The sequence below is a fragment of the Theropithecus gelada genome, chromosome 1 (assembly GCF_003255815.1).
Source record: "Theropithecus gelada isolate Dixy chromosome 1, Tgel_1.0, whole genome shotgun sequence".
Lineage (NCBI taxonomy): Eukaryota > Metazoa > Chordata > Mammalia > Primates > Cercopithecidae > Theropithecus > Theropithecus gelada.
The window spans coordinates 128,299,724-128,325,597 of NC_037668.1; the positions used below are offsets into that span (position 1 = coordinate 128,299,724).

The 25,874-nt window shown below is 39.2% G+C and overlaps 1 protein-coding gene across 1 annotated transcript in view; it reads left to right on the top strand.

Annotated features, from left to right (window-relative positions):
* MFSD14A (major facilitator superfamily domain containing 14A) overlaps positions 1 to 24,548 on the top strand; it is a 48,119-nt gene extending 23,571 nt beyond the window's left edge. Inside the window, exons 3-12 of the mRNA XM_025385256.1 lie at positions 106 to 168; positions 1,273 to 1,400; positions 3,223 to 3,337; positions 8,983 to 9,201; positions 9,481 to 9,594; positions 10,604 to 10,675; positions 18,321 to 18,433; positions 19,601 to 19,698; positions 21,648 to 21,811; positions 23,171 to 24,548. Coding sequence (XP_025241041.1) covers positions 106 to 168; positions 1,273 to 1,400; positions 3,223 to 3,337; positions 8,983 to 9,201; positions 9,481 to 9,594; positions 10,604 to 10,675; positions 18,321 to 18,433; positions 19,601 to 19,698; positions 21,648 to 21,811; positions 23,171 to 23,377 — 1,293 coding nt within the window. The 3' untranslated portion in view covers positions 23,378 to 24,548. The remainder of the gene's footprint in view (positions 1 to 105; positions 169 to 1,272; positions 1,401 to 3,222; positions 3,338 to 8,982; positions 9,202 to 9,480; positions 9,595 to 10,603; positions 10,676 to 18,320; positions 18,434 to 19,600; positions 19,699 to 21,647; positions 21,812 to 23,170) is intronic.
* Positions 24,549 to 25,874: the final 1,326 nt, after the last annotated feature.

Here is a 25,874-nt window from a genome sequence, read left to right on the forward strand (position 1 = left end):
GTAAAATAGATTGTAGTATGAAAGGATGTTCAAAAAGGTAAATATGGAAATTTTATTAAGACTGAAATATAGCATGTTATTTTTATTTTGTTTTTTTTTCTTTAGGTATTACATGAAACCTTCCCTAAACATACATTTCTGATGAATGGCTTAATTCAAGGAGTAAAGGTAGGATCAGTCATACATATATACACACACACACAGATGAACATACATAAATACTTATGTATCTATAACTATGCCAATATATGTTTGTTTATTGATTAACAACTTAATTTTTATAATTAGATGGAGTATGTTGTGAGAGATATCTTAATACTTTCTAGACTTGAGTTTTAAATTCGATCTAACTACAGTATCGCCAATTGTGTAAAATAATAAACCACATCGTAACAGATTCCCTGTTTTTATGTTGACATTTTAATTCCAGAGATCTCAATGATTTTGTAAGACTACAGATTGAAGAGGAAAAAAACTATACTCAAAACCCCCCATCAATACAAAACTGTATCAGTAGGGTAAAGAGTTAGTTATTATATGAATTCTTTGCTCTTTTTCTTTTTCTTTTTCTTTCTTTTTTTTTTTGGAGGCAGAGTCTCACACTGTCACCCAGGCTGGAGTGCAAGTGGCATGATCTCAGCTCACTGCAATCTCTCTACCTCCCAGGTTCAAGCGATTCTTCTGCCTCAGCCTCCTAAGTAGCTGGGACCACAGGCGTGTGCCACCACACCCAGCTAATTTTTTGTATTTTTAGTAGAGACAGGGTTTCACCATGTTGGCCAGGCTGGTCTCGAACTCCTGACCTAAGTGATCTGCCCTTGACCTCACAAAGTGTTGAGATTATTGGTGCAAGCCACCATGCCCCGCTCAGATTCTTTACTCTTGATTCAGTTTGACAAACAAATTTTCTAAACAGATAATTAGTCCGTTGATACACACACACACACACGCGCGCGCGCGCATGTACATACATATGTATATATACATACATAGGAAATTAGCATATGGAATTGCTATTGTGGATTTATTGTGATTGAGAATTTATTAGAGCAGTTCGTATTTAATACCCACCTGGAGCCCTACAGATGATTTTAAACTGTCTTGGGAAATTTTAAAATTATGTGTAGATAAGCAATTCATTATTTATTTAAAAGTTAGTGATATATTTACTTTAGAAGCAAAGTTGTTGAAAATTTTTCTATAGGAGTAAAATTATTTTTGGTTCATGTTTGTAGATGTGTGGTTTTCATTTTTTTCATTTAATTCTTTTAGGGTTTGTTGTCATTCCTTAGTGCCCCGCTTATTGGTGCTCTTTCTGATGTTTGGGGCCGAAAATCCTTCTTGCTGCTAACAGTATTTTTCACATGTGCCCCAATTCCTTTAATGAAGATCAGCCCATGGTACGTGCACATTTGGATTATAGCAACTAAATATCACTTTCAGTTATTGTTTTCTTAATGTTCCTTTATTTCTTTCACTTGGGCGATCTTGGTTATGAGGTTTTAATTTTATTTTTCTAATACATTTATCCTTTCACACAGATAAGAAGGCTTCTAAAAATATAGTAGGTAATAGTTCATAAAGATTTTAGAAATAGATGACACTGTTGCAGGCATCTAGACTTTTGGCTAACTTAATTTTGGATTCCAGAACCCAAATTTCAAAAATATTTTGGGGACTGGATAGGATTGCTAACTTTTTTTCTTGTATAGAATGTTAAAAAACAGACGCAAAGTTTGTCATTATCTATATTAGTTAGGAATAGATTTTGCTACATATCAAAACCCAAAATAATAGTTGCTTAAAAATCAAGTTTATTTCTCTTTTCATGTGAAAAAACACCTGCAGTTGAGCAGTCTGGAGCTGGTGTGGCAGTTCCAGTGGAGCAGACTTTTTCTGTCTTGCTGTTCTTCCATCCTTATCTCTCACCTCATTCAACAAAGTGGCTTCTTGAGCTCCAGCCATCAAGTCATAATACTGAGAGCAAGGTGGAAGGAGTTGCTAAGAAGAGCACATCGCCTTCTTTTAAGGAAACTTTACAGAATTCCCATCCCATCTCTGCTTGCATTTCTTTGGTCAGATTTCAGGGATATGCTGCTCCTAGTTACAAGAGGCTGGACTCAAGGCCACCTTGATTAAAATCATTTTTTTTTTTTTTTCATTCAGGAGGCAAGGGAAGGAAAGCCAACAAAAAGGGAATAATTGTCCTAAAGTCAGAGCCCAATTTGGTTGTAGATTTATTCTGACTAATGTTCCTTTTACTCCACTTAGTATTAATGTTAGTTAGTTCTACATCATGGATGGGCTTTATTTCCATGGTGTTATCTACAACGGCCCACAGGTTTATGTGGGGCAGGATCTTCTTCTCGTAGATGAGGTACAACTCTAATAGACCAAGCCTTTGATGAAGGCCGCTCATGCACATGAAATCTTACCAAAGATTGAACATAGAATGAACAAAGAATTTGCTGTGTTAAGTGGTGTGTTAGAAAAATTTTAGTAATCATAGTCTTGGTGAAATGATATTTTGAAAGTTCATTATGATCATATATGATTTTCAGAAACTAAACATCAGTATTACAATAGAAACTTCTTATTCCCAGCTAGATATTTTGGAATTATTTATAGCAAAATATAATTTGCTTTTTAAATATTTTGTTCACTCTTTATAGTAACTGTCTATTCTCAGTTTTATTAACACTGGACACTGCCATATAGGTTTTTTCTTTGTGAAACTGAGTTATTTATTTTGCCAGCATTTGAAAAGCTAAAGATAACTTATGGAAAACATTTAGTTACTATATAGAGGCTCAAGATAAATATGAAGAAACTTGTTCCTCAGTCTTGTTTACTGGATTTTGTTTTTTGTCTAGTGATGAAAAACAGTAATGGATGGATTATAATATACTTTAGTTTGCTGCTGTTTTTGGCAGTAAAAACAAAACCACTTAACAATTCAATAGTTGGTCAAAAGATTTGCCTGAATACATGATCTAATTTTAAGTATTCCTGTAGAGTAACTGAGTTGCTATTGAAGAGCTCCTTGTAGCCCTATGTTTTCATAATATCTGTGGCTTATGTTTATGGAAGAGTTAATCCATGAACTATCCTAGTAAGCTGTTGACTGACATGAGCTGCTCTTACTCTTAATTAACTTATAAAAATGAAAGATTAAAATAATGGTAATTGCTCTAACCATTTCTTGTTATCTTTCATTCCTAGGTGGTACTTTGCTGTTATCTCTGTTTCCGGGGTTTTTGCAGTGACTTTTTCTGTGGTATTTGCATACGTAGCAGATATAACTCAAGAGCATGAAAGAAGTATGGCTTATGGACTGGTATGTGTGTTTATTCTGTACCTTTTGTACCTGCTGAGAAATGCCTTGTTTTTAAGGTAGATATAAGGAGTGCAAACCTTTGCATTATAAGATATTTGCATAAAATATATTTTGTAATAAAATCGTTCATTAGACTACATTTAAAATTTTTTTGTACTGTGAGGCTATGTAAGTTTTGATACTTTTCATTCAGGAGATATGAGTCACATATCAGAATTGAAATTATAGTATGTTTTACCTTGTAGAGTTCTTTTTAACAGCATCCTAAAAATAACAATTATTTAGTATGTCAAGAGTTTAAAAAAGTCACTACTCACTTAATGTCTAATCTAGAATACAACAGGCTAACATCTAGCTCAGGGATCTGCAAACCTTTTTTTGTGGCTTTGTGGGCCACATATAGTCTCTGTCTCATTCTTTTGTTTTTGCATGTGTATTTATGTTGATCAACTCTGTAAGAACGTAAGAACCACTTAGCCAGATTTTAGCCGTAGTGGTAGTTTGCCAACTCCTTAACACTCTTTTGGCAAACTAAATTATGGCAGTATAATCTGTCATCTATCAAATCTAGGAATTAAAGGAAAAAAGCCTACTAATAGAATGACTACTATAGGCACAATAATAGATCACTACTGAATAGCCTGAAATAGGACAGTGATGCATTTCAGTAAATGTGAGACAAATACCTTTTGATAAATAAGGACCGAATATTGTGTTGGGCTGAATTAGTTTTAAAAGGGACTGATTTCTGATTCAAAGGACATTATAATGAAGAATCATAAGATTTATGGGACGGAAACACCTATAGAGAGAAACTTAGAAAAAGAACTAATGATTTCTGGCCTGTTTGGTGACTCACACCTGTAATCTCAGCACTTTGGGAGGCCAAGGCAGGCAAATCACTTGAGATCAGGAGTTCGAGACCAGCTTGGCCAACATGGTGAAACCTTGTCTCTATTTAAAAAAAAAAGAAAAGTAAAAAGAAAAAGAACTAATAATTTCAGTTGTAAATTTGGAACATTAAATGATATGAGACTGAATAGCCAGGATTTTTAAGAAATCGTCTACGCTATGATTTACATACCATAAAATTTATCCTTTTTGTGAGTATAGTTCAGTGAATTTTAGTAAATTTATACAGTTGTGCAAACAACACCATAACCCAATTTGGGGTTTGTTTTTTGACTGAAATAATTTATTTTCCCATAGCCAAAGTTTTGAAATTAACAATTTTCAATCTGGAGGTTCTGTGTATTAAGACATGTTCTGGAAAAAAAAAAAAGGAAACTTAAATCTTCTAGAAATAATATGGATGCAGAAAAAACATGGGGAAGTGGCCGAACACAGTGGCATATGCCTGTAATACCACCGGTTTGGGAGACCAAGGCAGGAGGATTGCTTGAGGCCAGGAGTTTGAGGCTGCAGCTCTGATCATGCCACTACACTCCAGTCTGGGGTACAGAGCGAGACCTTGTCTCTTAAAAAAAAAAAAGTTGGAGGGCCGAGTGCAGTGGCTTATAATCCCAGCACTTTGGGAGGCTGAGGCAGGAGGATTGTTTGAGCCCAGGAGTTTGAGACTAGCCTGGGCGACAGAGTGAGACCCCATCTATACAGAAACTTTAAAAATTAGCCAGGTGTGGTGGTATGTGCCTGTAGTCCCAGCTACTTGGGCGGCTTAGGTGAGAGGATCACTTGAGCCTGAGAGGTTGAGGCTGCAGTGAGCTGTGATCGCACCACTGCACTCCAGCATGAGCCACAGAGTGAGACCTGTCTGAAAAAAAGGGGGTTGGGGGCTATAGGGTGACCCTTTGGTCTTTTTTCTGAGCAGAAAGGAATGGCTACCAAGTGGGGAGAACTGAGAAGGGAAATGACATGAAACAACTGTACTCTGACTTTTGCTCACTGTGTCGCAAATGTGATCTCTGTAAGTGCCCTCAAATGTTTTCAGTGACCCTCATAGTGAGAACCATTATCCCTTTCCCCACACTTGTGCCAGAGCCCTGCTGAGATCTGGGTCCCTCTGAAACCACACCAGGGCTGCAATAACAAAATGACCACCACATGTGAATATATATATCTATATGTATGTGTGTGTGTGTGTATTTTTTTTGTTGTTTTGTTTTTTGTTGAGATGGAGTCTCACTGTGTCACCCAGGCTGGAGTGCAGTGGTGCGATCTTGGCTCACTGCAACCTCCACCTCCTAGGTTCAAATGATTCTCCTGCCTCAGCCTCCCAAGTAGCTGGGACTACAGGCACCCACCACCATGCCATTAGTAGAGGCAGGGTTTCGCCGTATTGGCCAGGCTTGTCTTGAACTCCTGACCTTGTGATCTGCCTGCCTCAGCCTACCAAAGTGTTGGGATTACAGACGTGAGCCACGGTGCCTGGCCCACGTGTGAATATATTAAATACTGTTTAAAAAACCACCACAACCCAGTTATAGAACAGTTCCCTCAGCCCTGTTTGCCATCTCTCCCCATGCTCCACCTATGACCCCAAGCAACCAACAATTTAGTTTCTGTCACCATGGTTTTGCCTTTTCTGGAAACTTCATATAGATTAAATAATACAAAACATCTTTTGTGTCTAGCTTCTTTCACTTAGCATAATCTTTTGAGATTTATTCATGTCGATGCTGTAGATCAATAGGTTCTGTTTTTCTCTTTTATTTTTTTGAGACAGGGTCCTGCTGTATCACCCAGGCTGGAGTGCAATGGCATGATCACGGCTCACGGAAGCCTTGGCTTCCTGGGCTCAAGCTATCCTCCTGCCTCAGCCTCCAAAGCAGCTGAGACCACAGGCGTGATCCACCATGCCCAGCTAATTTTTTTCTTCTTGAGACAGGGTCTCACTCTCTTGCCCACGGTGGAGTGCAGTGGTGCCGTTACAGCTCACTGCAGCCTCTCTCTCCCTCTGCCTCCCTGCCTCAAGTGATCCTTCCACCTCAGCCTCCCGAGTAGCTGGGACGACTAATTTTTGTATGTTTTGTAGTGATGGAGTTTCACCATGTTGCCCAGGATGGTCTCAAACTCCTAAACTCAAGTGATCCACCCATCTCAGCCTCCCAAAGTGCTGGAATTACAGGCGTGAGCCACTGCACCTGGCCAGTAGTTTTTTTTAATTGCTGTGTAGTATATTCTTATCCATTCACAAGTTGATGGACATTTGATTAATAGCTAGATGTTTGAAATTACTATAATTTTATGTATTTGTTCAAATAATTGACCTTTGAAAATTGAATTGCTTGCCTTAAGCAATAGAGTTGCAAGTAAGCATTCTTGTGAAGTTTTAAGTTCTCCATCCAAAAGTCAAAAATGGCATAGAAACAGAATAAAATTCCAACATTAATCTCCAATTATGTTTTAAAAGAATATGATCCTTTTTCCTTTCCTTCTCTTCCCTTTCTCTTTCCTTTGTCCTTCCCTTCCCCCTCCCCTCCCCTCCCCTTTCCACTTTTCACTTTCACTTTCCCCTTTCCTTTTCACTTTCACGTTTCTCCTTTCCCTCCCCTTTTCACTTTCCCTTCCCTTCCCTTTTCCCTTTCCTTTCCCTTCCCTTTTCCCTTTCCTTTCCCTTTCCTTTTCCCTTTCCTTTCCCTTCCCTTTTCCCTTTCCTTTCCCTTCCCTTTTCCATTTCCTTTCCCTTCCCCTTTTGCCTTTCCCCTCCCCTTTTCCCTTTCCTTTCCTTTCCCCTTCCCTTCTTTTTTCTTTTTCTTTCCTTTTCTTTTCCCTTCCCCTTTCCCCTTTTCCTTACCTTTTCCCTTTTTTAACCCTTTCCTTCCCCTTTTCTCTTCCCTTTCCCCTTTTCCTTTCTCCTCCTCTCTGCTCCTCTTCTCTCCGCTCCTCTTCTTTCCCTTTTCCCTTTGCTTTCCTTTCGTCTTTCCTTTCGAGACAGGGTGTTACTATGTTGCCCAGACTGGACTCACTCTTGGGATCAAGTGATCTCCCACCTCAGCCTCCTGAGTAGCTGGGAATATAGGCAGGTGCCACTTCACCTAACAGTGCTATTTTTAGGAATTGTTATCTGCTGTCACATCTGCTAATTTGTAGGCTGTTGTCCAGTAGGCTAGAAATGTCTGAGGTTAACAGGTTTGCTCTGCTTGTGTCCTTTTCAGCTTTAATCTTCATCTTCACCAGGCTTAAAAAGTAGACTTCCTCAGAGTTTTAGAGATGTTCTTAATTTCTATGATTTCATTCTTCCTAATCCTGCCAACTAAAAAGATTACCAAGTTCAGTTTTGTTCCAGGGCTTAACATATTATTGATGAGAAGAGGAACCTCAAAGTCTTTAAGCTTTATTTCAGCTAGCCCTTCAGTATGTATCAAGATAAAAGTTCATTTAATTTTAATATTGGAAAAGTCACAATGAAATTGGATTTCCTTAGTGCAGTGGGTTTTAGACTCCTTTCACAGAGAGCCCTTACGGGTTTATGGAGATGCCCTAAAGCAAGCTTGTCCAACCCGTGGCCCACAGCCTGCACACATGGCCCAACAGAAATTCATAAACTTGCTTAAAACATTATGCGATTTTTTTTTTCTTTAAGCTCATCAGCTATCGTTAGTGTTAGTGTATTTTATGTGTGGCCCAGGGAAGCCAAAAGATTGGACACCCCTCCCCTAAGGACTAGCAGGACTGGCAGTCAAGGAGGGGCGTTTGTGCAGTGCCCAGGCCCTCAACCCTTCCTCAACTAAAAAGAGTTAAACAATTTAAACAGAGGTGGAGTCTTGCTCTGTTGCCCAGGCTGGTCACAGACTTCTGACTTCAAGCAGTCCTCCCACCTTGGCCTCCCCAAGTGCTGAGATTACAGGCATGAGCCACCACACCCAGTCTTCTTAAACAATCTGTTTTACTTATGAATTTGCCAATAGGATTTATTGGAACAGAGGGCTTCAAGGCTTAGAAGTTTGAAGACAGTGTCCTGAGAGGCTATCATTTATTTTTGAGATGGGGGTCTCACTCTGTCACCATGGCTAGAGTGCAGTGGTGCTGTCATGGCTCACTGCAACCTCCACCTTTCTGGCTCAAAGGAATTCTGCCACCTCAGCCTCTGAAGCAGCTGGGTGCACACCACCATGCCTAGCTAATTTTTCTTTTTTTTTTTTTTGTACAGACAGGATTTCTCCATGTTACCCAGGCTGTTTTTAGGCAAGAATCTAATTCTTTACTTTTCCTGTCAAAGGAGAGAGTATAAGAAAAGTGGGGCCAGGCTTGGTGTCTCATACCTATACACCTAGCACTTTCAGAGGCCGAGGTGGGAGGATCGCTTGAGCTTAGGAGTTCAAGACTAGCCTGGGCAACATAGACTTCCATCTCTATAAAAAATACACAGAATTAGCTGGGCATAGTGGTGTGTGCCTGTAGCCCCATCAGGAGATCTTCGGGCAGGAAGATCTCTTGGGCCTGAGAGATCAAGACTACTGTGAGCCATGATGGCACCACTGCACTCCAGCCTGGCGACAGAGCAAGACCCAGCTCCACCCTCTTGCCCCCACAAAAAAAAAAAAGATAAATGACACAGGTAGGAGGAGGAAAGGGAGGGTGTGCAACAGAAGTTCTGACATAAATCAAGATTATGAAAGGAGTTATGTGGTGTTGAAGAAAAAAGGTAGCCTGACTAATCTCTATCTATCCTTAATTTATTGCAGGTTTCAGCAACATTTGCTGCAAGTTTAGTCACCAGTCCTGCAATTGGAGCTTATCTTGGACGAGTATATGGGGACAGCTTGGTGGTGGTCTTAGCTACGGCGATAGCTTTGCTAGATATTTGTTTTATCCTTGTTGCTGTGCCAGAGTCGTTGCCTGAGAAGATGCGGCCAGCATCCTGGGGAGCACCCATTTCCTGGGAACAAGCTGACCCTTTTGCGGTAAGTTTATACCTTTTCCTTCTCCTTGATAAAAAAGTGCATGATTCAGTGCAGCATTAATATTTTGTTGTGGATATTTCTTTTGGGAAAACATCTTGGGTTTTTCTTTTAACATTTTGAAATGTTTTTCAGAATAGTTTGGGGAATATGAAATAAACTAAAAAGGACAACTAGTTGTCCTCGCGTACACTGCCAAAAGGAATCTCTGCGTATTCTTAAGAGCAGTTCAGTGGTTTTGACATAAAACCTTATATCAATCAGTCTTTTTTCTTGTTCTAGTCCTTAAAAAAAGTCGGCCAAGATTCCATAGTGCTGCTCATCTGCATCACGGTGTTTCTCTCCTACCTACCGGAGGCGGGCCAATATTCCAGCTTTTTTCTATACCTCAGACAGGTAAAATCCGCTTCCACTGAGGGGGACTTTTCCTTCACTGTCCAGTGCTTTATAAAAATACTGAATCTTGAGAGAACTATAATAGAAGTGGCCTTTAAAGATGAATATCACTGGGCTTGGCATAGTGGCCCACACCTGTAATCTCAGCACTTTGGGAGGCCAAGGTGGGCAGATCACCTGAGGTCAGGAGATCAAGACCAGCCTGGCCAACATGACAAAACCCTGTGTCTACTAAAAATACAAAAACTAGCCAGGCGTAGTGGCGGGCACCTGTAATCCCAGCTACTTGGGAGGCTAAGGCAGGAGAATCACTTGAACCTGGGAGGCGGAGGCTGCAGTGAGCCGAGATTGCGCCATTGCACTCAGCCTGGGTAACAAGAGCAAAACTCTGTCTCAAAATTAAAAAAAAAAAAAAAAAAAATACCATTTAGTCCACTAGACTTAACCTTCTGTTCCGTGTGGCTGATGTTCCTTGTGCATTTCTTATGGGAGTATTTGGTATATTAAGATTTTGACTTAAGAAAGATAGTTTTCCCTGTCCATATCGGTGGTTTGAGTTTATTTGTTGGTTGTAGAAGTGATTTAACCCCTTCACCTGCTCCAGCTTCTTTGTGATTTGGAGCATATGTAAGTAGAGCAACTAGCCAAAATGAGAGCAAAAACGAGTTTTTTTCTCCTTGACACTAGTCTCACTAGACAGAAATCAAGCCTTTAACCAATACATGTAAAATGCACAAAATACTGCAATATTTATTTGTAAAATGATTCTGAGTTCTTGGTAAGTATCTCCAATGTAGTATATCCACACTGAGGGACCCACCATGTATAAGTAGGCATTTTTAGTATGTTAAGATTTGTTGTATTTCCTCTGAGGAATTCTTTGTTTATAAATGAATTACATTTATTTTTTTCTGGCCCATTTAATGTTAATGTACAAGTAGCTGCATTAGTTTTCTATCTGGTATACATTTGTATTCATTAATGTTACCTTTTCTGGAAACCCTTCTAGATAATGAAATTTTCACCAGAAAGTGTTGCAGCGTTTATAGCAGTCCTTGGCATTCTTTCCATTATTGCACAGGTGAGTTTCTTTTTTTAGAGTGATGTCGTAGAGTGAGCCTGGCTGGCCATCCAGACTAGGGCCTCATCTAGTGATGGTATCTGGGTGGAATCAACAAAGTCAGGAGTCTGAGGTTGATAGGTTCAGAAATTCAGTTTGTGTGTTGATCAAATTTTTGGGACTGACATATATTAATGTAGGATATATAAATGTAAAAGCTAGTTTATTGATGTATACTAGGATATATGCCTGGATGAAGTTAGAAGTTTCGTGTCTGTTAGTCCTTGTCCTATTTATTCACTCATTCAACAGATACTTATTGCATACCTACTGTGTGTCAGGCACTGGGGATACAGCAGTGAACTCAACTAAATTCTTGCTCTTGTAGAGTTTACATTCTGGTGGGATAAGACAGAAAATAACACCAATGTAAACATATCAGGTGTATTGAGAACAGAGAAAAAAGCTAAGGGTCATATAGAGAGTGACTTGGGGGAAAGGTCTTAAGGCACAGGGGGCCTGGTTGAGAAGACTTTGCTAATGCAAGGTGACATTTGAGCAGAGACCCAAAGGTATGAGGAACAAGCTGTAGGATTATCTGGAAGAAGAGAATTCTAAACAGTACAAACAAAATTCTCAGGAGAGACTGTAACTGGCCTGTGTAAGAAACAACAGGGGGCCAGTGCGGCTCCCGTTGAGTGAACAGTTGAGAGCATTTTAGAAACTGAAGTCCAAGAGGTAGTGAGGGACCAGATCACGTGGGACTTGCAGGTCCTCATAAGACACGAGTAAGATAGGAAGTCATTGGTGGGTTCTGAGCAGCAGAATGACATGAAAGTGTGTATCTTGGCAGCCCAGTTGGGAAACAGTTGTTGTGTGATGAATAAGATATTAATCAACACAGGAATTTGGATTTTCTGAGGAGATACTTCATCCTGGCTTCCAAACAATTTCTGTTGAACAATAAGAGTACCAGTTTTCTCTGGTGGCCTCCATAATTCCCCCACATCACAGAACGTCGTCCTCCTTTCTGTGAAAAAGCCCCGCCCCCTTTCTTGCTATTTGGCTTTCTGTTTCCGAGACTCTATGAAGATAATCTAGTCTAAGTTAATACTTTTTCTCACCTTAGATGTAATCTACTAGATTGCAACTTAATTTTATTCTAGGGTATTTTTAATTGATTCTTGGATGGTTCACCATTTTTTGAGTAGGGTTCCTTCTGCAGATCTCATGATTCATTCTGTTTTGGTGGGTTTAGCAACAAATTTCAAATTTAAATCCCATATGCCTCCCCAAGCCTCTGCACATACATATACTTGGTGTTGAGTATTAGTACTATTTCTGGCTTCAGGTTTGTCCTGAGAATCATCAGTCTGGAAAAACAATGCATTTAAGTATTCATTCCTAGCCATGAGAAAAGTGCTTTTCAACTTTGGGGGAAAATATACTGTAGCCTTTATATAAAAATGGCTTTAAAAAAGTTTTTGAGGTCAGGTGCGGTGGTTCATGTCTGTAATCCCAGCACTTTGGGTGGCCAAGATGGGGGACCACTTGAGCCCAGGAGTTCAAGACCAGCTGAAGCAACTTGGCAAAACCCCATCTCTACCAAAAAAAAAAAACAAAAAAGAAGCCCAGTGTGGTGGTGTGTGCCTGTAATCCCAGCTACTCAGGAAGCTGAGATGGGAGGATTGCTTGATCCTGGGAGGTCGAGGGTGCAGTGAGCCATAGTTGTGCCATGGTACTCCAGTATGGGCAACAGAATGAGACCGTGTCTCAAAAAAAAAAAAGTGTAAGGAAAATACACAGTATGTGTAGAACTTGATGAATTATCAAAGATTAACCCAACCTTGCAACGGATGTAATCAGCCTGGTCATGAGTATCTTTTTCATACATTGCCGACGTTAGATTTGCTAACATTTTGTTTCAGATTTAGATGAAGAGAGCAGACTAATACTGTAATGACACGTAAGAGATCGACAGCTATAAGGTCTTAGTTCTGTTTCTTACTTAAATGACCGTGGGAGCTGTATGCATCTAATAAATTTAGTCAGTGACACTGCAGACCGAGTGATGAGTGCAAGGTGCTTTTGAGAGTATTTTTTCTCTGTTCAGCAGATGGCACCTGGTACTAGGTTACAAGATGAAAGACAGTCTCTGAGAGTGCAGAATCTGGCAGGGCAGACAGGTAAAGAAAGGAGAGGGATGTAGCTGGATTTGTATTGGAAAGATAAGTGCAGCAGCAGAGACCTGACGACAGTAAGACCCAAAGGTGCAAGCAACCCTCCAACCACCATTGCTGATACAGCATGACAGTCACAGTCCGTGAGGAACAAGGTCCTTAAGTGACCATTTAGGTATCGGTGCTTATATAGAAGTAAGAATTAACACTTTATATCATTATATATGAACTACTACATTATTACATGTGTAGCCTCAAAGGTGGAAGAATGATCTTGTATTCTCGTTTATGCAGAAATATAGAATTGAGAATGACTTGTCCCCTGTTGACCTCCCAAACCACTGAAAAACCAATGTATTTCTCCTTCCTCTCCAGCGCAGGGAGCTGCTAATAGCTCTCCAGTTACGCCTGTTTGCTGTATTTCTTACCCATGTGCTTTTGTTCCTGCTATTCTTTCTGCCTCCCCTTCCTCCACCCTAAGTATCCCTTTTCTGGGTTCGCATGCTAATGTGGGCATATCTCTATCATTGTACAGAATACACTGTAGTAGAGATTTTGTCTCTGTTTATTGCCTTACTTTGTCAGCTCTAGCGGACCTCTGAGTAGATCATGAGGTCAGGATTGTATCATATTCATTTTTGTCACCCTGGCACCCTGAACTGCCAGGAGGTGCTAAACTAAATGTCATTGTTTTTTTCATAATGTTTAAAAAAAAAAAAAAACAACTTAAAAAATTTATAGTAAATACTTTAAAGTTGGGAAGTGTTATGTGAAATTATGGTTGTGCAGCTTCTCCCCCAAAATGATTAGATCTGGTAACTAGGTATGGGCCAACCTTCCAGCGAGAGCCAAGTAGTTGCTGTCCCCTTTGGAACCTTTTCTTTCTGGTTTGCCGGCAGCCCTGTTGCTTCCTGGGCACCAGTAGGTATATGAGTTCCTAACACTTGCACTAAGTAAGTGTTTACATGAGAACATTGATATAGTTTCTACACATTTCTTTTTTCTCTTGTGCTTTCCTATCCAGTCCTCTCTATGGGGGTGACTCCCACACTACACCTCCAGTCCAGTCCCTGAGCTCCTATGTGACACATTGGCTGGGTATCTCAGTCTTAACATGGCCAAAATTAAAATCTGGGTTCCATCCCCTGCCTGCCACCCCTATGCTCCTCATCTCATTCAGTGGCTTTACCGCCACCTGGTTTTGGGGGCCAGAGAGAGACCTTAGCGACATTCATGAATCCTTTCTCCCTAGCCTACATTCAGCCCATCAAATGATACTTCCTATCACCTTTGTCTCCAAAATACATCTCGAATCAGAGCGTTTCTGATATTCTCCATTGGTAGGAACCCAATCTGAGCTGTGGCCGTATCCTCCATCTGGTCTCTCTGCCTCCATCTTGCCTCACTATAGTTCATTCTGCACTTGGCAGAGTAATTTTTGTAAAATGGAAATTTAATCGCATCTTGCCTCTTTAAAACTCACTTTCCTTTGCAACCAGAATAAAATCTAGACTCCTCATTATGTCATTTTCCTCCACTCTCCACATGGTTGAGTGTGTTCTGTTTCAGCCCAGGGCCTTTGCACTTGCTGTCAGCCTTGCTTGGGGTGTTCTCTTTCCCCAGATCTTCACATAACTACCGCTCTCCCCTTCTTCAACTCGCACTTCAGAAAGGCCTTCCCTGGATCCTGGTTTAAGCAGCATCTCCGTCACGCTGCCCTATTTTATTTTGTTCATAGCAGCTACAACCTGGAATATCTTGTTAAATAAGCGGGCTCATGTCCATCTTTCCTTCACGAGAAGGTAGTCCGTGTGTGGATACTTTGGATACTTTGACTTACCCGTGTGTCTTCAGGCCAAGAATAAGAGTTGGTCTTATTAGGAATTTGGCAAATATTTAACAGACTAACCAAAGTTGATGTTAGTGTTAGCTGTTTAATCAGCTGTGCCATCTTGCTTAAGTCATTTAACCTTTGGGACTCGGTGCTGTCATCTTCAAAATGAGAGTTAAATTAAGGGACACCAAAATTTTTTTCTGTTCAAGAACACTGTATATGTTAAGTATTTTGTTTCATTATTAATATTATTGAGTTGAGAATATTATAACATTTAGAATTATGCATGTTTTCCATAAACATTTATTAAGAACTTACTGGGTGCTGGGGATATAAATGTAAATAAGAGAAAAGTTCCTGCCTTCAAGAAGAAAATCAGTGTTCCCAGTTAGAGTGTTATAAGTATCAGTGTCTTTTAGGGCTTTGGGTCACAAGATGGGCTGTAGGGGAGAGTCCAAGAGGAGGTTTTCACAGCAGTGGGCCTGCTGCTGTAATTCTGCACATAGGATGTTACCCCAGGCAAGGGGGATTGGTGTATCTGAATTGTTTCCAATTTTAATGACTCATCTCATGGCCTTAAGAAAATATATTCTTCTCCAGGCGCCGTGGCCCACGCCTGTATTCTCAGCACTTTGAGAGGCCAAGGTGGGTGAATCACCTGAGGTCAGGAGTTCGAGACCAGCCTGGCCAACATGGTGAAACCTCGTCTCTGCTAAAAATGCAAAAAAAAAAAAAATTTAGCTGGGCATGGTGGCACGTGCCTGTAATCCCAGCTACTTGGGAGGCTGAGGCAGGAGAATCACTTGAACCTAGGAGGTGGAGGTTGCAGTGAGCAAACATTGCGCCACTGCACTCCAGCCTGGGCAACAAGAGCGAAATTCCATCTTGGGGAAAAAAGGGCGGGGGGGGAGACTGGGCGCGGTGGCTCATGCCTGAGATCCCAGCACTTTGGGAGGCCGAGGCAGGTGAATCACAAGGTCAGGAGTTTGAAACCAGCCTGACCAATATAGTGAAACCCCGTCTTTACTAAAAATACAAAAATTAGCGGGTGCGCTGGCAGGCGCCTGTAGTCCCAGCTTCTTGGGAGGCTGAGGCAGGAAAATTGCTTGAACCCTGGAGGCAGAGGTTGCAGTGAGCCGAGATCATGCCATTGCACTCCAGCCTGGGCAACAGAGCGAGACTCCATCTCTGGAAAAAAAAAAAAAGAAAAGAAAATATATTCTCCAGTTAATGTAATCTATCAAATGGAAATGGGGCTAATAATGCATTCTGAGCCTTTTTTTATTGAACTGGGATTTTTTCTTTGAGAACAGCTTTCCACAAAGGGAAAGATACTCATTTCTGTAGATAATTACTTACTGGCTAGATGCGTTGGTTGAAGGGCTGTGAAATGACTGCATTTTATAAGTACTTTTTGGTAATATGAATGATCTATGCTTGAGAAGTCTCAGCTTTCTTAGGCCAGCATTCCTGAAAGAGCACGTGCTCCAGGGTACACGGCTGGCCCATGCCATCCTGTTCCCACTGAGCTGGGAGTTGATGCTCAGCCTTCTTCACTGCCCTGTCTCTTGGCTGAAGTGCCAGGGATTTCATCATAAGTGAAATCTATTTTTTAACAGCGTTTCTTCCTTGAGTGCTCATCATCATCTCAGTGAATAATGAGAACAAATGTTTTCTGCTCTGTGATTTCCTAGAGCCATATAAAGAATCCCAGCTTTTTAGATGAAAGTGCTACCTTCAGGGATGTTCTTGAAAGTAGTTTCCCAGAAGTTCTTCGACTTTGCATTATAGTTCCCTGTTCTTCTGAGACAGTTGGAGGCCACAGCGGGTATACTTACAGTTTCCTTTTTCATAATTAATTGAAAGCCAGTCTCTGATATATTCCACAAGTAAAATCATTTTTAATTATTTCTAACCCTAATTTGAATCCTAATCATTTCTAATCTTTCTGATTCTTTTTTATAATATTGGCCGCCAGTTCCCACCCACAAGCCATGGGAAGCATGTGATTTACTACCTTAGAAGAAAGCAACATGATCACATAGATTGCATTTGATTGGGGGCAATAAAAATGGAAAATATTTAGCATACTTATCAGACTGGAAAATAATGGCTTTAGAGTGAAAGGGTGAACAAATTTTCTCTCTCTTTTTTTTTTTTTTTTTTTTTTGAGATTGTCTCTGTCACCCAGGCTGGAGTGCAGTGGTGTGATCATGGCTCCCTGCAGCCTCGACCTCCTGGGCTCGAGTGATCCTCTGGACTCAGCCTCCTGAGTAGCTGGGACCACAGGCGTGTGCCACCAGCCTGGCTAATTCTTCAACTTTTTGTAGAGATGTGGTCTCCCTATGTTGTCCAGGCTGGTCTCAAACTCCTGGGTTCAAGCAGTCGTCCCACCTCAGTCCTCCAAAGTGCTGGGATTACAGACATGAGCCACTGTGCCTAGCCTAAATGTTTCTTTCAGTTGAAGTTTTTCTCAGCTAACTGCTGGCTCTGGGCGAGTTTTCTTTTCTGGTTTGGTTGCTGAAGAATGTAATTCTACAAGGGAGCAATGCCTTGTGGAACTCAATCTTATACTCACATGATTTAAGTGAAAGTCTTACAGAAGAAAGCTTTGAGTTCTAATTGCCCAAAATTCCTTCAAAGAGTAATTTGCTTTTCACTGGCATATTTGTGATTAAATTCTTAAATGGCCATCTCAATTTAAAGAATTCAAAACTTACATTTTATGGGTTTTAAAGTGTCAGCCCATCATAAAATAGTGACTTCCTGTATTATTTTTACTTCTTTGTCTATGGACTTACTAGCTATCTTATGTAATATATTAAAAACTTTAGTTAGAATAGCAAAAAAAAATTTTCTAATGTTCCCAAATCACTGCTGAATTTCTGTTAACTTTGAAAGAAAAAGGAGGCACAAGAAAACCCACCCGCTGATAATATTGTTTATTAACTCTGACTATTGCCAGGCACAATTCTAAGAAGTTAATGTAAATATATCTCATTTAATTCACATGACAAGGTTTTGAAATAGGTGCTGTTATCCCCATTTGGAAAGAGACAAAAGTGAGCCTCAAAGTCAAGTGACTTGCTCAGAGCCACACAAAGCCAAGATTATGATCCAGGCTGTTTTTCTAAAGTCTGCTGTTAATTAGTATACTGTATTTCTCCCAAATCAAACTTATTTACTGTTTATAAAAGACATCATGGTTTCAACAATAGATTAACTTAGGTAAATAATATATGGGTAATCATTGTTCTATGTTAGTTTTTCTTTAGTTGTAGAAATAAGCATTTTAGACTAACTTGGACCTAAACAAGCTTTAAGGCTATTACATAATGGGGATCTCCAAATCATTAGAACTCTCGACCCTTCCATTTTCAACTACTGATTTAAGTGGTCCTCAGTAGAAATGTACTGAATAGGAAGTTTTATCTTTCAGTTTTCTAACTCTCTCTCAGTCTGGATCTGTGTCAGCAGAGGTACTTTTCATCTGCTGATGTGACCTGGACCAGTGATCTCAGACATATTCAGGGCAATTATTGCTGAAAATCAGCCAAATTGTAGAAAAGTACCAATAGTCCTTTTATAGTATAGATTGAAAGAAGTCACTTTTTAAAACTTTATTCCCGATAAATCTTTTTTTTTTTTTCAGACCATAGTCTTGAGTTTACTTATGAGGTCAATTGGAAATAAGAACACCATTTTATTGGGTCTAGGATTTCAAATATTACAGTTGGCATGGTATGGCTTTGGTTCAGAACCTTGGTAAGTATAAATATTTTAATATTAATAGTTTTAATTTTGGTGTTAGCCCTTCTGTTTTTATTTGCTTCTCAACTGAGCGGTAGACTGTAATCCATCTCATACTATGCTTTTTATCTTTCAAAATATGTCTAAGTCTGCCAATTGTATATATATTCTCCTAGAATGACTTGAGGATTAAAAAGGTGACCTTTTGTAGCAAAATGACAGGCTGAATTTTTGAATGAGATTATACAGCTTTTGAATCTTTAAGGAGCATTTAATCTAAATCAGTCTGTTACTAGGAAAAAGTATGTAATCCCACAGCAACAAGGCCCTGAACGTTATTTACATTTTTTGCTTTTCCGGTTAGGAAAAAGCAAGTTGTATAACCAGTGATCATTACTGATAGCAAACCAGAAGTGAAAACAATCCAGTTGTTTTGGTGCCAGCGTCATGCTGTGTCTTAGCTTTTCCTCCCAGTCGGATTTCCTGCAGGGGCGTTGAGTAGTGGTGCTTGTCAGGCTGCCCACGTAGATAGTGTTATTGTGCTCAGGCATTACGGCACTGGACTCCATGGTTTGCACTAATATTTCAGACAGCTCACTGCCTTGTCTCTGTTTGGACTTGGATAGGAGTAAGCATCAAGAGTGTGACTGTTTGTTTTCCAGACTAGCCTTTGCAAAGAGGTGCTCACAATTGGGATTACCTAAAACATTTCTTTTAAACATCAAGCCAGGAACATCCAAGTTACTTGTTCTTTACAATTGAAGGATTAGATCAAATCAGCGGTATCTTCACACTGAATCACAAATCCATGAGAACTTTGCTAAAGACTTGTTGGCTTCATGTGTTTGGAAATATTTGATGATGTTTCTTCATCTGTATCATACATTATCCTCAATATAACCTCTCAGCTGCCTGTAGAAATAATACCCAGCACATTTTACAATTTGGAACATGATACCCCGATTTTACATGACACCCTCACAGCACTCTTGTGAATTAAGTTGCTGCCTTTGTATACAGGGTTAGACTGTTAAGCGACTTGCCCATAGTCACCTAGTAAGCAAGTTCTGTTCTCCTTTTCTCTACAGCCATTTCACAGTAAGAATGAGTTAAGTATGTAGTTTGACTTTCAGGTACAGTGGAGAAGAAGTTACTGTTTTGGTTTTGCTGCTTTCATTGCAGGATGATGTGGGCTGCTGGGGCAGTAGCGGCCATGTCTAGCATCACCTTTCCTGCCGTCAGTGCACTTGTTTCGCGAACTGCTGATGCTGATCAACAGGGTGAGTTGATGGGAACCAGCGATAATTATTTAAAAGTACAGAATGTTCTAATCCTGTGTTCTGTCTCCTGTGTACTGAACATAAGTATATCTTCAGGGTAGAGAATTTTAAAATTGCTTTTGATATAAACAGGAAAAGCAGATTCTAGGGTATTTGTCCTTAGGTAGATACATGTTCCCTTTTCTCTCACTTAGAATATGTGGCTTATCTGTTCTGTTCTTAGAAAATTTACCGATGAGACTGGGCATGGTGGCTCATACCTGTAATCCCAACACTTCAAGAGGCTGAGGTGGGCAGATTTGAGTTCAGGAGTTGGAGACCAGCCTGGACAACATAGGGAAGCCCCATCACTAAAATGCAAAAATTAGCTGGGCAGGGTGACACACGCCTGTAGTCCCAGTTACTTGGGAGGCTGAGGTAGGAGGATCACTTGAGCCTCAGAGGCGGAGGTTGCAGTGAGCCAAAATCAGGCCACTGAACTCCAGCCTGGGCAACAGAGTGAGAGACCTTGAAAGACCTGTCTCAAAAAAATTTCCTGATGAAGGTTGGCCACAGAATATTAACTAAACATTAAGTTTTTGCTGTGTTGTGCTAGACATCTTGTGGGATATATTCATAGACCTTTTATGAATGTTGTCCCAGCTACTTGGGAAGCTGAGGCAGGAGGATTACTTGAGCTCAGGAGTTTGAAGCTAGCCCAGGCAACATAGCAAGACTCCCATCTCTAATAAAAAAAGAAAAGTCTTACAGTTTCAGTCATCTAAAGATATGTAACATAGCAAACATTTTTAATGTCATATGCTTTTTTTTTTTTGTTGGGAGCATTTAATTCTTGGGATGCCAACAGATGAGTAATAGTTCTTTGAAAAGGATGTTTTTTTCTAGTCATAAGGATAAAAGGGGCACTGCAGAACAGTGGCAGTTGTCACTTGGTTGATAAATGAGGAAGAAAAGGCCTATGGCCAAAGCAAGTTGCATTTTAAATTAGAGAAAAGATCCAAAAGAGAAACAAAAATGCTATAAAAACAGTGTTGCCAGGCACAGTGGCTCATGTTTATAATCCCAGCACTTTGGGAGGCCAAGGTGGATCACCTAAGGTCAGGAGTTCGAGATCAGCCTGGCCAACATGGTGAAACCTCATCTCTACTAATAAAGTACAAAAAAGTTTAGCCAGGCGTGGTGGCATGCACCTGTAATCCCAGCTACTCAGGAGGCTGAGGCGGGAGAATCACTTGAACCCTGGAGGCGGAGGTTGCAGTGAGCCGAGATCACACCATTGCCCTCCAGCCTGGGCTACAAGAGTTTAACTCCATCTCAAAAAGAAAAAAACAAAACCAAAGTGTGATTTTGGCTGGGCACAGTGGCTCACGCCTGTAATCCCAACACTTTGGTAGGCTGAGGCAGGAGGATCACTTGAGTCCAGGAGTTCACCACCACCCTAGGCAACAAAGTGAGACCTCATCTCTACAAAAAGTACAAAAATTAGCCAGGCATTTGAGCCCAGGAAGTTGAGGCTGCAGTGAGCCAAGTTTGCGCCACTGCACTCCAGCCAGGGTAACCCTCCCACTTTATTTTTGACTAAAAGGGGTCTTCAGTAGTTGCTTGGGGACAGAGAAATTTTAACATTCGTAGTTGTGAAATCGTGACTGCTTTTTAACCAGCCATGTGTTGAAGGCTGTAATCTAGGGCATAAAGTGGTTTTGCCCACTTGTTTCTATGTTAGACCTATACATCGGTACATCCAGGCTCATGTTTGCATAGGACAGCTTACTGCACTTTGTAGAGCTGATAGCTTCTAAATATTAATAGTTTCTAATGACATTGCTGTAAATTGCTAGTGTCTGATAAGAACCTTGATTTTAGATTAAGTGATTTCATATTTGTACTGGTTCTAGGGTAGGGGAAAAAATATGTAGTTTACTAAGTGGTAATTTGTTTAAACAATGTAGGTGTCGTTCAAGGAATGATAACAGGAATTCGAGGATTATGCAATGGTCTGGGACCGGCCCTCTATGGATTCATTTTCTACATATTCCATGTGGAACTTAAAGAACTGCCAATAACAGGAACAGACTTGGGAACAAACACAAGCCCTCAGCACCACTTTGAACAGGTAATTCTCATTCACATGATCAAATTGTAGAGTTCATTTGGCTAGATTAAAAGATACTGGTTTTTGGTCATGAAAACTTTTATGTGAGATTCTATTTGAGACTGAATAAAATGCTTAAAAACCAGAGTTTAAGGGACTGTGTTCTTCTACATACCGCCTTGTGAAAATTGGCTGTGCGTATTTTTTTTCCGCTTGAGAATGAAAAATTTTAAACAACCTAATTTGTCAATGGCATATGTAACAAACCATTTCTCTATACTACTAGTCTCTCTTTTGAAACTTGTCTAATGTCACAGTTCCATATAACTGACTTTTCATACAAAAGGCAGGCTTATGTGCTGGTAAATACCTTTGTTCACTTGTTTGCTATATTTCCCTCCTTTCAACTGAAAATTAATGCCAAACAGTGCTGATCATTTTGGCCAATATTAGCAGCTCATCAGTTTCCTGGCTTATTTAGTAGAGTCTGCACTAATCTTCCAACCCACTAAGACTACTTTTAAATAAAAGAATGTTTGTGGGCCATATACAAATTAAAATTGGCAGTGCAAGCTTCTGCTAAGAATGAATGTAATTTTGGGCTAAAACAAAGGTCTATTTTTCTTGGTAACCTGTGTTTTTTTTTACTTTCAGTCATTTGAAATTATAATTACCTTCTTGAAACAAAGAAGTGGTCATTTATTCTGCTACCATAGTAAATACTGTATGCTACCTGATTTTGTTGTTTAGTTTTTTTGTTGTTTTTGAGACAGCCTCACTCTGTCACACAGGCTGGAATGCAGTGGCACAATCTTGGCTCCCTGCAACCTCCACCTCCCGAGTTCAAGCGATTCTTGTAACATCAGCCTCCCGGGTAGCTGGGATTACAGGCATATGCCACCATGCCTGGCTAATTTTTTTTTTGTATTTTTAGTAGAGACGAGGTTTCACCATGTTGGTCAGGCTGGTCTCGAACTCCTGACCTCAAGTGATCTGCCTGCCACAGCCTCCCAAAGTGCTGGGATTACAGGCTTGAGCCACCACGCACAGCCTGATTTTATTTTTGAGATCTTTCTATAAATGTTTTCCCCTTGGACTAACAAATTAATCATAGAACATCTGTGTTCACATTTTGTGCTGAAAGTAATGATATAATATTTTTGCATAGTCTTATTTTGCCAGTTGTTATTCCCAGAATTTTATACAGAATGTGTTAGTATCTCTTTTATCCTAAAAAGGGGATGCCTTTTATATTTATGGCTTTAATAAAGAGAAGAGCAATTAGCTTGTAATTCGTAAGTTAATACTAAAAGGTATGCAGTTTCTCCTTATGAGTAAAAGTACTTGTGTAAAAATCCTAATTACTTTATTCTTCCTCAGAATTCCATCATCCCTGGCCCTCCCTTCCTATTTGGAGCCTGTTCAGTACTGCTGGCTCTGCTTGTTGCCTTGTTTATTCCGGAACATACCAATTTAAGCTTAAGGTCCAGCAGTTGGAGAAAGCACTGTGGCAGTCACAGCCATCCTCATAGTACACAAGCGCCAGGAGAGGCCAAAGAACCTTTACTCCAGGACACAAATGTGTGACGACTGAAATCAGGAAGATTTTTCTATCAGCACCCAGGTCTTAGTTTTCACCTCTAGTTCTGGATATACATTCCATTTCCATCCACAGTGTACTTTTAAGATTGTCTTAAGAACTGTATCTGCATGAACTCCGTGGGAACTAAAGGAAGTGGGAACTTAAAGAACCGGACAGTTTTCCAAAGATGTTACAATTTCTTTTGAAAAACCTTTTGTTTATTAGCACCAATTTCTTGCCACTAAGCTGTTTGTTTTATTATACATCCTTTAATTAAAAACTATATATGTAACTTCTTAGATATTAGCAAATGTCTCTGCTACCATTTCCTTAAGGTGTTGAGCTTTAACTCTATGCTGACTCAGTGAGACAGAGTAGGTAGTATGGTTGTGGACCTATTTGTTTTAACATTGTAAAATTTTGAGTCAGATTTTAATATTGTAAAATCTTGGGTCAAATAATTCAAAGCCTTAATGCAGATGCACTAAAACAAAGAAATGGTAAATGAATTGTTTGCATTTAAAAAAAAACTCTTAAGAAAACTGTACTAAATCTGAATCATGTTTCGAGCTTGTTTGCAGTACTTTTAAACATTATTCACTACTGTTTTTGAAGTGAGAAAGTATCAGCCATTTAGAATTTAAATTGGGGTGTTTAGAGCCTGTAAATCTAAATGCTGGCTCAAATTTGTTCCCCAGCTACTTCTTATACCACTATTCTTTTAATGTTTGCATAATCATAAGCACCTCAACACTTGAATACATAATCTAAAAATTATATAGTAAAGCTGGTAGCCTTGAAAATGTCAATGTGATATCTATATGTAGATAAATATATATAGTGGCCTTTCAGGACTGTCACAGTAACACTTTATTTACAGAGCTAATGTTTGTCCTAAATTTTCAGGACCCTAGAGGAGAGCTTTATACAATTACTGATGTGAATTTCTCTAAAGTGTATATTTTTGTGTCCAGTTATATTATTTAAAAAAGTGTTACTTTGTAAAAATTGTATATAAAGTACTGTATAGTTTACACTGTTTTCATCTTGTGTGTGGTTATTGCTTAATGCTTTTTAAACTTGGAACACTCACTATGGTTAAATAAGGTCTTAAAAGAAATGTAAATATTCTGTTAATAAAGTTAAATATTTTAATGATTTTTTTTTTAAAAAAAAGTCTTGATCTGTGAGTTCCTATAGGGCCTGTTTTGGCTTTGTTACCATACTCATTTTTACAGTAACAAATCAAAGCATTATTCATTCTTTGCATCCATTTCTTTGCCCTCACTAAAAAATATGCTTCAAGGAAGACAAGAGGAAAGAAACAAAAATGCAGTAAGTATGCAGATTAGCTTTGAAGTACTTGACTTTCAAAGTGTAGATGCTGTATAATAGTTTATTAACAAAGCTCAGAGTTTACAGAAATAACATTAAATGCAACACTTTGATTATTAACACATGTACAATTTTACACTGCAAAACAATTGCAACTAAAAGAAGTTTAAGAGGTAGAGCAAAGAATTAGCACACTTGGAAGTCTATATACATTTAATACAAAAAAATTTGCAAGATGATAGCATGGTATCTTTTTGAAAATTCAACTTTCCTTGTGTTATGCAAAGAGATAGATATCTATATTTAAAAAAAGAGAGCTACCTGTATGTCATGCATCACATCCAAAACCTGTCATAATATTTTATATATATTACATAGTATTTACAACAAAGCCCCTTCCAAAATCACCAAGAGGCTTCTTTCCAGAATAGCAAGTGCTTTCAAGTGACTGTACCAAGTATTCTCACTAATACAGTAGTATATTTAAATGGGGGGGGGCAGGGGGAGTATCACTGCCTAATATTAGTTATTGAATTTTCAGATTAGATCCATAGTTTAAGACACTTTCAATTGCCAGTAGTTTCAAGATACTGGCTTCATAAAAAAATTTAGCAAAGAGTCTTACCATGGAACTCAGTAACATTATTATATCATTAATATCTTGAAATGTTTCTTCATCTGTATAATAAAGTATTTGAAACTAATTTTAAAATTACCACATGAGCATTAGTACTTTACAAACATTGATTTGGAAGACTCTAGCGAATGCTACCAGGTATTGTTTGTCAGTAAGAAAACAAAATGAGGCCCTATGATTCTGGGTGAATTTTAAAAAAAATTTTTCCAAAGGAACAATTCTTAAAACTTTTAGTTACAGGGAAGAGAAGAAAATTGTACCTTCTAACAGTTATTTGTTTTGCATAGTTTATTAACATTGAAATCAACCCAAGTTAATACTACAAAAATAAATGAATCATTCATGATATAGATTTAGTAGTAGTACCAAGTTTTAAAATTCCACTGATAGAGATTTAACTGCATAATAAAACTACAAATTGAGAAAAACTAGATGAGTATAAACATTTAGGAAGCACTAAAGTTTTAAAAAACTTTTCAGCTCAAATGACTAAAGCACTTAATCTGGTCACAAATACACTGTCCAAATTT